Below are 13,805 nucleotides of genomic sequence, written 5' to 3'. Positions count from 1 at the left end.
GTTTGGACCATGAAGTACACAGAGCGGAATGTGTGTGTTCGCTTCAGAGATGCTACAGATAGACTTTACCTGAGGGCAGAGTTGTCACCACAGCAGGGTCATCTCATCACTGCAGAAATAATCGATGTCATAGCTGTGGGATTGTGGGTAGTGCTCATGATATTTGGAGTCATACGTACAGACATTGGCCGATTGTTGACACACTATAGAAAAACCTTTGGTTGTAATCTTGACATACACTTTTAAAATCGAAGTGCTAACAGACATCGAAAAACAGTTTTTGGTTTCGTAAAGAGCCTTTAAGTCAAAGGTTCTCAAACAAATCATTTATAGGTTGTTTAAGGAACAGTTCAGCCAAAAATGAAAATTATTTCTTCATTTACAATCGAGTTGTTTCAAATCTATAGAAATGTCTTTGTTGTGATGAACACAGCGAAAGATGTTTGCAAGAATGCTTGTTCATTTCTGGGGCATTTTTGACTACCATTGTCATTTTTCATACTTTGGTGGCCAAGAACTGTTTGGTCACGAGCATTCTTTTAAACATCTTTCTCTCTGTGTTGATCAAAACAAAGAGATGAACACAGACTCCAGCTTTAGTAAATACAAACAGATTTTTATTTTTGGGTCACCTGTCTTTTATTTGTACGTGTGAATTGTTGTAATAATAGAGTTGTAGCACACAAAGGGAAGTGAATAAATGATAACATTGATTTCTTGAGGCGGATTCATTACGTGCACCGCATGTTTTGAACGATCCAAATTAAAATATCAGGTAAAACAAGCATGACGTTCCACTCCGATAGACAAACATCTGCCGGCACAGATGTGTGCACATTTAGCTGGTGATCACTTAAAAGCATTATTAAGTATAAACGATTCAGAGCTTTCACATGTGCTGAAGAAGAAATATCCAGGTCGTATTTTGGCTTGAAATATAATTGTTTATCTTTTGATTTAGCCGTCTAGCTAGAGAAATACACTGCTCAACTACAGCAGTTGTGTAACGGAGCCCGAAGGGATGTGAATTTTGTCATCATATATCTTTTGTTTTCTGTATTATTTAAAACGACGCCCTTATTTTACCTCTTCTCTATCGCAAGCTGTTTCAGCTTCAGCGGTCTGGATTTATTTCAGAACGCAGTAAACCGCTGCGGTCGCTCTCGGCCGAATCCTCCACAATTCAATCAACTCCTGGTAACAAGATGACCAGTGAAACTGCTGAGACTTCATTACACCGGCTCACGGAAGAGCCCGTGTGGAGGTCTATCAAAAGCAGAATGCATTAACCTGTTCACCGAACACGAGGCCTGGTTTTACTGCAACGTCTCTGAAATAAGTGTGTCATTCACTGGTGCCTAAAATCACACACAAATCACAGCAGCATGTCGTGATGTTTAAAGTGTGATGGTGAATGTGGAGACCGTGGAGACCATCGTCCGTGCGTGACAACTTGCCCCAGCTCAACCCTGATTGTATCTGAACAGTGTTTCGATATAAACTTGTGTGTGATAAACTTTTAAATAGAGATGCACCCATATATCGGTCAATAATCGGTATCGGACGATAAAAGCAAATTTTCATTTTATCATCCGATATTGTATTAATAGTCATAATATGAATTAATTACATCCAGAAATGTATTGAATCTTCAGAATCCGTATCAGCAGGCTTTCAGATATTTAGCATCGGTGCATCTCTACTTTTAAACTGCACGTACTGATGATTATTGCAGATACGTCTTTCCTTTCCATGCAAAATACTTTTAGCATCTGATATTATTTCATGCCGCTCTTCATACTTTACATTATGCATCGATCACCAGTGTTGGGTGTAACTTGTTACTAAGTAACTTTAACTTCTAACTTGAAGTAAACATTTTTCTCTGTAATCTAATTACAGTTATTTCTGATGTAATTGAACTAAATACTTTGTGTAATATATGTGTGTGCAATAGTGTAATTGACATCGAAATTAAAAGTCTAACTTTAAAATCTGTGCGTTAACCTATAATTCTCTCATTTATAATACTTTGACCAGTCAGTGTTACATTTTTACATTACAGTACTTGAGAGATTAATCTTCATGATCAGCAAATGATCCATCATTAATATTCATGTTAAAAATTACGTCAATGCCAAAATAGAAGGTTGCGCATCTAAAGTGCACCTTCATCCATTTATAAATTGTATCGAGGTGAAAGTTTGTCTCATGAATATTAATGTGACTGAATGGTCTTGGAGGATTACCTTGCGATGTCAGCACAAGCTAATTAATATTCATAAGCGTCCCACACACACACACACAACCTCTGATGCTAACGGTGGACGTTGAGCTGCTGTTTTGTCGAAGTAAGGTCATTAGATGGGTATTAGATGCTCACAGGCGGTTGAGATGACATGCGGGATTAGTGGTAATTCAGTGTTAAACCGTCTGATTGTATAGCATCAGACTGCAGACACAGAGAGAGACATTTACAGTTGTGCATTTGACAGACACTTTTATCCGAAGTGACTTAGGCTATATTCACGCTTGACTTCTTCTTTGTAGCCGCTATCGGCTGTTTAACATTATAATCTCATGAAGTAAACTGTGTTTTTTTCCCCAAAATCCTGAACGCTTTTTCTGCAGCCCAGTGTCTTTTGAGGTTGAAAGAAGTTAAACTTTTCCGAAAAAAAACGGCCTACGTCAAACACGTCAACATTTTTAACTTAAAAAAGCGCCATTGTCAACTTTTTCTTGTCAAAAGGAAGTCAAGTGTGAACACAGCCTTATGGTGCATTCAAGGTACACGTTTTTCTCTGTATGTTCCTTGAGATCAAACCCACAACCTTTGTGACCCTATATGCTTGCAATAAGTCTGATATACATCGATTTACATTGATCCAAAGAAGAACCACGTTCTTTTGAAGTCTCTGAAAAGAGTCTCGCCGATTATAAAAACATGAGAGAACGACACCACTACAAGCCATTACCCGGGCAGGGACAACATGTACTTCCATATTTCATGCATATCTCATTAAACCTCACCGAGTTTCTCAGCTCGCATCACAAAAGCCCCTCGCGTAAGAGGAATCGCACAAACTGCTGGTAAAATACGGCTGCTGATCAAAACGTTCTTGGTGTTCAGACACAATTCTGAGATCAAGAAGAAAAGTGTGCACTTCAAATGCACAGAAAACTGTGAGAGGGTTTGCACGCGGAAAAATACAGATATTTTTTGGAAAAAATTGAACATTGACATTTTGTCTACGTGAATCCGGGGTACAATGACTCAAAACCTGCTGGTTTGATGATGCAACCTTCAGAAAGAATCGCTGAATGAATCAGAGCATGAATCTGAAGTCTTTTTGGAATCAAACGGAATCAATAGAAATGAGTCACTGGGATCCCAAAAGATATAAAATCACAGTTAGACATCAATGAGACTAAATGGCGATCAAATGGAAATGTTTGCTCAAGTCTCATCTTGCTCCGCGGGCTCTGCAGTGATGGCTGCCCACTGCTCCGGGTGAACGTGTGTTCACGACCTGCTGTGCGTGTGTTCACTACTCTCTGGATGGGTTAAATGCAGATGTCACATTTCGGGTATGGGTCACCGTACCTGACAAATCTGTCACTTTCATCTGTCACTTTCAGATGTCAACAATGCCTCAAACTAAGCTCAGATTTGCAATCAAAAAGTAAATATTATTGATCTTAATATGAACTCAAACATTTCTCATTGCATTTATACAATCCAGATTATTTTACCTCTTCTACCTACACTGAAAACTTACTTTTTTACTTAATGAAACCCTAGTAACAATTTGCACTATTTTTTTAAAGTACAACTTACTTACTATAATAAAGTAAATTCTACTTATTTTAACAAAAACTAAATGTATTAAATGTCAAGTAAAGGTTACTTAAAGTGAACCAAAGTCAAGTCAGCTTTATTTATATAGCGCTTTTTACAGTTTTTATTGTTACAAAGCAGCTGTACAAGAAAACAGTTGAAAAAAAACATGTGTCAAGCTCAAACTTCACAGATCACTTACTTTAATATTGAAATATACTATTTATTTACAACATAGATGGTCAATTAATAGAGACTCGTGGTCTCTGTTCTGACAGTTACTGCTGAAGAAGAACACTTCAGGACTAATATAGTGCCTCCATCAGCCTATAGGTACAAGCACCGCTCTTCTGAACAATGATATCTTAATAAACCCAAACTTACAAATAATACCAAAACTCTCCTACATATCAGAGATAAATCAACAAAAAACACGGACAAGTCTTTCTTTGGTCTGAAAAACACTTAAAATGACAGTTAATCAGGAAAATTTAACTCCTAATGCAGTCAGATGCAAAGCATGCTGGGAAATACATATCAACTGCCAAGGTAGTTATATCTACGAAAATGATTTATGTAGTCTCAACACAAAATAAATAAGTAAACTTAATTTGACCAATTTAAATGCGTTTAACATAATACATTTACATTTTCATTTATTCATTTGGCAGACGCTTTTATCCAAAGCGACTTACAAGTAGTTTTCTTACAGTGGCACATTACTGCAGAGCAATCAGGGGTAAGTACCTTGCTCAAGGGCACTTCAGTCATGACCTGCTGGCACTGAGATTAGAACAGGCAACCTTCTGATCACAAGCCCAACGATCTAACCACCAGGCCACAACTGACCCCGCTAATACAATTCAGTTGGATTTACTTAATAAATTGTTCAATAAAAATAACTGAAACAAAAAAACTAAAATCTTAACCAAAATCAGTCGGTTTATTCCCAAGTTTGGAACACAATTGTGATTAAAAGTATATTTAAATCTAAAGTTTAAATAAAGTCTACTAAGGCACATAATCATTTTTTTCAGTATACATTCATTCACATTGAAATCAAATAGTTGAGTCAACTTAAAATAATAAGGCAACTGATCAAAAGCAGTTCCCCCGATTTTATAATGTATGTTCAAGTCATTTGTTGTCACAACATAGTGACCTAATAAACAACAGAACAAAACAGTTTTGGTTGGCTGAACATCAATAGAAATGATAATTTCTGCCTCAAACAGACCAAAACTTTGATCAAATAACTGTTTAGACTGTTTGTGTCAAGGTGCATTTATATCGGTTTTGCCATCGTGTCATGCACTTAAACCTCAACAAATCAACAACCATCATTAAAAAATCTCTATACACAACGATATTAAAGCGTAAATTAAGCCAGCAAAGAACTGAAACACTCGTCTTTAAAAGAAAAACAAATAAGAAAGACACAATTGAACATGCAGCAATGCATCTTGGGAACTTTCGAACTCTTGCAATATTGTTTGTTCAGAATACTCTGTTTTGATGCCTTTTAGACAAAAACTTGATAATCTAAGTCCAGTCAACAACACAATCTTTATTAGAAACATGTTCAGGCTCATTTTGTTCAGCACATGCAAAATAAGAATTGACTCCTTTAACTACAAATTGTATGTTCAAGTTACTTATTTATCTTTGTAGAGAGAACATTTTGCAAGTCGGATTTGTGTTTACACCTCCATACTCTTCATGTGTTAAAGCAATTACACATTACATGTTTTATTTGAGATTTTAAGAGAAAGGTCTGAGACTAAAACTGAGGACTCCTTTAAATCTCCTGAGCTACGAAAGAGCGACCGCTGAGCGAAAACATTGCATCAAAATTTCACTTGAAAACAAACTAACCTCAGTTGTGTGAAGATAAATAAGGATGACTTGAAAATAAAAGTGTCTGGGGGTTCACCGGTGGGCACATTTGGCATTTTCATGCTCCGCAGCTTTACCTTTACCCAGCTGGGGGACACGCGTCTCTCCTCTCCGTGTGCCACACATACACACATACTCGTACACGCTGTTTACAAGCTTGAAATCAAAAGGCCCTTTCAAGTGCAAATAAACACTCCTTTCTATCAGATGAGGGTGACGTGCACTGATTTGCAGATTTCCATTTCAAAGAGCTCAAGTTTGTTTCAATAAACAGCACTGTGAACGTGATTGTCCACTTTACAAATCAGCTCGGAAGGCCAGAAAACCTGAGAAGGTGGGCTGTTCGAAATGCAGGATAATGTCACCAAGACGACTGATGTCAAGCTGTACATCACCGTTGTTTCAATTCTAAAGTTTGCGATCCTCTTTGTACAGGTTTGATGTGTCATTAATGCGTATATTTGACAGACGGCCGTCGTACCCACTGCACTCATGATGTCAGCAGCGGTGAATTTAGATGTCAATCACCCCTGCGTGTCACCGACTGCTCATAAATTCGCGAAGAAGTTATTTAACGCTCTTCAAGATGTCTTCTCTGTGTAATTCAGATCAGCTCTGTTCTCGCAGGAGCTTCTCGCATGGATGTTGATGATGCTCTAAATTAGGACAAATCTCGTTAGTGCTTCTTTACCAAATTCAGCCCACCCGTATTAGTCCCTCATGCCCCCCGGGTGCAACTGCAGCCCACGCGGAGATGCATCATTTGCTGAAGAAACAAAGCGTCTGTATGCGGCGATATAGTTCTGTCTCTCGAAATACAAGTATCAGGCGCTCTTTCGGGGGATTCGATGGCGTTTCATTTTAGGATCAACTTAGTTTCAGAGAAATAGATGAAATGAAGATGAGGGGTAAAATGAATGTAGATTGTAGACGTCAAATAATACGGATTTGAGGAGGAATGTTTGTGTTCATATCGAGATCTTCAATAATATCGACCTTTGATTGCAGACTTGACAAATCTGAGCTCGGTTTGACACATTGTTGACATCTCTTCTGAGATTTCGGACTCTTTTCTGAGGGGAAATATCTGCAGAAATATCCATTTGCTCTCCATTTAATCTCATCGATGTCTAGGAGAAATAATGAAGATTTTTCTTTCTTGTGGCTTGCGTGAGAGCAACACTTCTAAATGAGATCCTTGGCATTCAAGTCAAAGCTGAAGGACAGAAAGAATTATAAGAGTAATTTATAAGAGATATAAAACAGAATGTTCTCTCTGCCGGTGTCATAATGCTGTTCTCCGGGGAAAGTTTGTGAGAAATCACATCGTGAAGGATATAGTCTCTCTTTGATAAAGTGAGTGTGTATAAATATATATATGAGAGAAACAATGATCTCATTTAGGATGAAGAGTTATGACTGCGTTTTCTTCATCTAAACTTCAGGAGAGCTGTTTTCTCCACATCATCTTTTCAAAGACTGCCTTTATTTTACTAAAAATGTTTTTATACTACAATAATAAATCCACCTCTCTCTCTCTCTCAGTGTGGAGCATGACTTCCGTCTTCAGGAGGGACAGGTGACCCGGGCGTGGAAGGTTCCGGAGCAGCAGGAGTCGGAGCAGAGCTCTCCTCAGCTTGTCTTTCATCCTCCGCGCCAGCAGGAGTCTCCACAAGCCCTGCAGACGGTCAAAAAGAGCCGCAGGAAGTGCTTTTGGTTCCTGTGAACTCTTGGTTGGCGGGGCGTGACATCATAAGTCAATGCGGGGAGCGTTATAAGCCAACCTCAAGCCTCTTCTCTTCGGCTCACTCGGTTCTTCGCAAAGTACATCTACTCTGTAATTCTACATTTTTAGATCAGGATTAATTTTGGCTTTTTTTTATTTATAGTAGGCTATGTGGAGACAATGTCTCCGAAACTTGTGACAAAAATGTAACAATGCCGATAAAAATGATTCTTTCACAAAGTAATGTCGTTTTTCAATTTAACAAGCTGGTTGCCGAGCAACACAGCATCAGCAACACAGGTGGAATGGTGCAGTCATGCTGTTGTTATACGGCAGAAGGTGTATGTTTCCCAAAAGGCTTTGACTGTGGCTTAACCAATCAGAGTCAAGGACTTTTTAATATACAGTATTAGTTACAAATCCTCGATTGCAAACTTACAGATGGTTATTTTCAATGTTGGTATCACCAAATTACAGCTTGTAAAATAATTGCTACGTATTTTATATATTTAATAATTTTCAGTTTTTCTAATGTCTATACTCTCTGTACTAAAATGTACTGGATTTAATGTAAAGATAACGCGAATACATTTGAATTGAATAAACAACACATAATACGGGAGCATAATGACAATGATGAGTAAATAAGCGCATTTTAAGTTTTGGGTGAATTATTCCTGTTGATCAAGAGAAAAGAGGTTTCGGGTTGGTTCGTGTTCCAGTTCTTACGACCTGAAGATGGATGAAGTTCACGGAGACAGTTACTGTGGGACAACATAAAAACGAGAGATAAAGTGAAAATACGTGAGAATATTAACGGATTCATCATTTTGGAGCAATGAGGGTCAAAACACCAGCTTTTATACTATTAAAAACATCAATTACTCCACGAGCTTCGCGCTTTTATGTAGACGATCTAACAACCGCACACGCACGGCGATATTTAAGGCAGAGATAAAGTGGATTTTAAAAGTATGTCATTCTTTATGAATGCTTGATTTCAAAACCCATTAAAAAGCTCTGTAAAATATTTTACTACACAATAACCGTGTGACGTGTTGTTTATTTGTGTTGGGTTATTATGAAAACACAACAGTGAATGCTTTGATTTATAAACTCTTTGCAACATAACGTTTATAATATTTCATAAACTATTTTAATGGTGGTTAAGCCACAACCACAACAATGCAAAAACACACAAATTATAATTATGGTATCTCAAATTAACAACGAACATCGTTTTTGTTTCCAAGATTTGATGGAGTTCTCCGTTTTTTATCTCAACTTAGTCTCAGATGTTTCAGAAACAAATGAGACGGGAATGAAGAGTGGATGTGTAAAATGAATGTAGATTGTAGAGGTCAAATAATCTGGATTTGGTCAGTTTGATGAGAAATGTTTGAGTTCATATTGAGATCTTCAGTAATATTGACTAAGATGTTAAAGAGATCTCGTCTGTGATTTTCCTTATACGGGAATGTTTGAACTCTCGTTTTCATCTTGGAAATGTGAAGCGCTTTGCTCTGAGAAGAAGCTCTTATGTTTGTCAAAAGCCAGGTTCCCTCATCCACTCCAGCTGAATTCAGTTCAACACCGGCCTGCAGCTGAACTCCAGCGGGAGATCTGAGAAGAAATACATCCGTCAGGCATGACGTTCAAACACCAAACACACTCCACAGCTCAGGCATAAAACACACAGCCGCTTGTACACAGTTTCCTCAGGTTTGAGTGACAACCGTCCGGCTGTCCTGATACAGGGTTGGCTTCACACGTCCTAAAAAGTGATTCATAATAAAGCAGAATGGATGATTTGGCCACCTATGAAGAACAAAGCATGTAAAATAAGATAAATGTTCTCAAGGTGTCAAGCTTTCGCATAGACATCTAAAATATCTGTAATAAAAGCTGGAATCGATTTTTGGCTCTTCTATTTAAATTCACCTGAGTCAGATGTCTGGCACCCAAAAACTCCTTGAATTGAAAGAATTGCATATTTTAAAATGAAGAATGTATGGGAGGCAATTGTTTGAGTCTCATTCAAGGGCATGATCACCACTGGGGCCTGTAGCAGGTTTTACTAAATGTTAACTAAAATAAAATCTGATCAAGGGGCCATTCACGTTTCGCATCTAAAACTGCAGAAAATGCGAGCCACGGCTCTTTAACTTATCACGGTGTGCGTGCGACACTCTGAGAAGTTGAAATATTTCGATCTCGATGATAGAAAAAAATCAGCGTTGCGACCGCATCGCTCTCTATTTGCACACGTCTACATTTAAAATAAAGACATTTTCATGCGCAAAAGACACAAAATGTGAATGGCCCCTAAGAAATAAACATTAAAAAATATATATATATGTATATGTATACATACATAATAAAATAACAAAGCAACAAAGCTAAATATTCCTGCATAAAACTGGTTCCAAAGTCTTATCCACAAGTAGGATGAAGAGCACAAAACAAAGCAGTGGATTTGTTGGATGACATGGAAAAGCCTGAGGCGAGATTCAGCTGTGACTTCTGTTTCCTTCTGTGGGAAGAGAAACATTGCCTTGAGCTTCCCCGGAAATCACACGGAGAACCCAAACCAAAGCCGGTGTCCCCTAACACATCTCCACAAATCACCACAGCGTTTAACAAATAATCAAACATTCTGTTTCGTCTGGAAAAGAGAGAACCGTTGCTTTTCCTTTATAAAAGGTGGTTGTGAAGAGAAAGATGCTTATTTGGAAAGATTAAGACCTTTAACTATGAGAGAAAACATCTCGCTTTCATAGTTAAGGAGATTTGATGGAGTCGTCAGATGTTTCTGCTAAAGTTGTTTGAGAGATAAATGCAGAAAGAGTATGGACGTGTAAAATGAAGGTAGATTGTAGAGGTCAAATAATCTGGATTTGAGTGAATGTTGAATGGATTGGAGTTCATATTGAGATCTTCAATAATATTGACTTTTGATTGCAGATTTGATAAATCTGAGCTCATTTTGACACATTGTGACATTTGTCAGATTTCTGACTCTATCATATGTGTGATTTTTCTCTCGTATGGGGTATAGAAAGCTAAAAGTTGGGACCCCCATAACAGAGGCCATCAGGTTTGAAATTGACCCTTCGCGAAATCCCGCCCCCTTCGTCCTTTTGCTATGTCCGACAAGCTTTCGGTATAAGCCATGCGCTCCCAGTGTAAATTTGTGCACTACCTGGGGAAACAGTGATGCATTTTTGGAAAAATGTTGGTAGTCATTTGTAGTGCATGTAGTAATGCCAATTTTAGAGAGAGAAACTCCGAGCAGAATTACTCAGAGCTAATCTTTAAAAGTTATAACTTCGTTATCGTTTAACATCATAGTGTATTCGTCCACTACATCCACCGGGTGTATATCTCTCTGTTACTATTATAATAATTAAAAAGCTATTTAATTTTTCATATTAATCATCAAAGCTCTACTGCGCCAGGTTTGTTGGACAAAATGGCGGTCAGACACGGGGGCACATAATATCGGCGTTATGATATGGTTGGTCAGATCGCCTGTCAATCAAACTGCTTGCGAAGGGTCAATTATACAAAACAAATGGAGAAGGGATGCCCCTTATAGAACATACACAGTTCCTTAAGTTTAGTTTTTATGTGCCCATTTATGAGGAACATGCTAGTAGAAGAACTTAAAATGTGGTCTTATTTATGTCATATTTTATCATTTGGTTTGTGCTGTACTTTATGAATGACCCAGCTGTTACGACCAATGAGACCGAAACCAGCATGTCCAATGCAAAAAGGCTTTGACTTTTTAATTTGAGTTAACATTATTTTATTCATCCGTTATAGTGAAGAGACCTATTCGAAGGATTTTGGTTTACTTATGAGCACTTGAGCTCGGGTGTTTGTAATAGACGTAGGTAATGATGTCGACCATGATTTGTTGCCATTTGCAATGCAATTGCTCACCTCACAAATCAACTGTTTCTTGTTTTTCACAGACACGGTGTCGAGGACTAGTGCTTCTTTGAGCATATATACATCCAGTATGAGTAAAATACTCAAGTTCTGTTGAAGTCAGATACTCTAATATTTTACTGAAGTCGTTTTGGAATTGGTGACTTTTAACTTGTATTGGAGTAATTTTTGCTGCAAGGCATCTGTACTTTACTCAAGTGTGGTTTTCAGGTACTCTATACACACTGGGCTTCCCTGACTTTGAAAAATGATGCGCTAAAAATATGAAAACCTTGCGACACCTCACATGGTTCACATAAGGTTGACACTCACAGAATTGCCCTCATACTTCTTAAAGGGACAGTCCACCCCAAAATGAAAATTCTGTCATTTACTCGCCCTCAGATTGTGTCAAATCTGTATAAATGTCTTTGTTCTGCTAAACACACAGGAGGATATTTGGAAAAATGTCAATAACCAAACAGATCTCATCCCCAATTTAGTATTTATTCATTCGTTCGAATGTTAACACTCCATTGAAATGGCGTTATCAGCTCATACATGTTGGCCATACATTGGGGGGCTAATGCGCCTACTGGTATCATCCATCCAAATGGCTAATCACCAATACAAATACAAGAGAAGACTCCAGATCCAGAGTAATCCAGCTCATCTGTAGCCGGAAAACTATTGGATAACATGGTAACGTTGCGCCACTTCCCAGTTGAAATGTTCAAGTAGACCCTTTAAGTGATAAAACTGAGCATTTAAACTGTCATTCATTATTCAATAAGCTTAAACAATACACAAAATGTGTTTTCTGGCCCATATGTATGAGCTGATAACCACTGATAACACCAATTCAATCGAGTGGTAACATTCTAAGCGGGTGATTTATTTCCCTTCGATGGCAGTAAATGGGGTATGAGATCTGTTTGGTTCCTGACATTCTTACAAGTATCTTCCTTTGTGTTAAGCAGAACAAAGAAATGTACAGGCCTACAGGTTTGTAACAATCTGAGGGTGAGTGAATGATGACAGAATTTTCATCTTTGCGTGAACTCTCCCTTTAAGACATGAATTTTGCCCAAGCCCCGTTGCATTCGCATTTACATTAATAATCTTGTTTTTAGTTTTGTTTCTGAATCAGAGGAAACCCTGGAGCACATGATGTAATGCTCAAGCGTCTCTCATTGGCTGATGAGTTAGTTGTATATCTCATCTAAGACTCCTGTTGGAAAAAAAGATCTCAAGGGACAAAATATATCCAATGTATAAAAACAACCTACCGAGAGGTCAAGAGTATGCCAATAAACCAGCTTATGTGGGTGACATTTAGGTAGCGTATTCCTCCATGTCACATAAGAAGAATAAAGCCTAGAGAAAGAGGAAAGATATGACTACAGAGAATATGAAAAACGAGGCATGGATTGTGTTCATGAGCGGTGAGGAGAGTATAGCGTGCCGTATTTGTAGTTGAATTCATTCATGCCTCCAGCAATAACAAAGCAGGAACAGGCTGATAAGTTCTGACAAGGTGAGCGGGCCACGGCTACAAGCCTCCATAACCACTGCAGTCTTACTTACAACTTTTACACACACATACACAAAAACACACAGACGGGGAGTAAAAATAGCACAGATGAATGTCAGAGGTAAAGGAATTGTTCGCTGAGAAAATACTCTCATATCACTGTTTAGTAAGTAATGTCAGCCTAGGGTCCTTTCTGAACCTGTATGAGGTTTTTTTTCTTGTGGATCCCAAAATGTTTCTTTTAAAATCGTCGCTCTGCTTTTCTAAACATGACAATCCACAAAGGCCGCGCAAATAAGGTTCTTGTGCAACACTTTATTAAAAATGTGCTGATATTTATCCGGAAACCTCATTTGTGTTAAAGCCACGATTGTTATGAAATATCCAAAAATCACTTATATGTGTGATACATGTCGTGCAGTTGTGTACTTACATTATCCCAAATGTTCCCAAGAATGTGCAAATCCAGAGAGTTAAAATAATGTATTTATAATGGCCCGTCCCTCGTCTCCCTTGTATTTGTCGCATATCAGTGACTTAATATCCGGTGCTCCGCACGACCCTCAGGTTCTGGTTGTAGAAACTACAGTAACACGCACATGTGGAAGTGGTTATACAGCATCCGGGGCACAGCATCTGTTGTTGTGTTATAATGGATCACGATTACTCTTTGGCGAGTAAAGAAAACCCAAAAAAGCGTAAACGTGGTTTACTTTTAAACGACGACTGTATGACTGTTTTTAACACGTAAAACTGTGTAGCATTACGCTACCAAATCAACTAAAGAAGTACAATATCATTCGCGGGCTATCGTAGCATCACATTCCACGTTTCTTGCAAGCTAATTCATTACGCTGACATAAAACACAATTCAT

General features: G+C 38.1%; 1 protein-coding gene across 6 annotated transcripts in view; it reads left to right on the top strand.

Annotated features, from left to right (window-relative positions):
* Positions 1 to 8,501, top strand: part of LOC306908161 (uncharacterized protein) — a 63,504-nt gene extending 55,003 nt beyond the window's left edge. For 4 of the 6 annotated variants that reach the window (XM_079480784.1, XM_079480785.1, XM_079480786.1 and 1 more), the window contains exon 6: positions 7,280 to 8,501. In XM_079480784.1, the coding sequence (XP_079336910.1) occupies positions 7,280 to 7,460 (181 nt within the window). In that variant the 3' untranslated portion in view covers positions 7,461 to 8,501. The remainder of the gene's footprint in view (positions 1 to 7,279) is intronic. The other 2 variants (XR_013787981.1, XM_079480787.1) reach the window with 2 other exon arrangements.
* Positions 8,502 to 13,805: the final 5,304 nt, after the last annotated feature.

The sequence above is a fragment of the Barbatula barbatula genome (assembly GCF_947034865.1).
Source record: "Barbatula barbatula genome assembly, chromosome: 2".
NCBI classification, from domain to species: domain Eukaryota; kingdom Metazoa; phylum Chordata; class Actinopteri; order Cypriniformes; family Nemacheilidae; genus Barbatula; species Barbatula barbatula.
The sequence above is the reverse complement of the archived record's forward strand: the minus strand, read 5'-3'. Positions and strand labels throughout refer to the sequence as shown.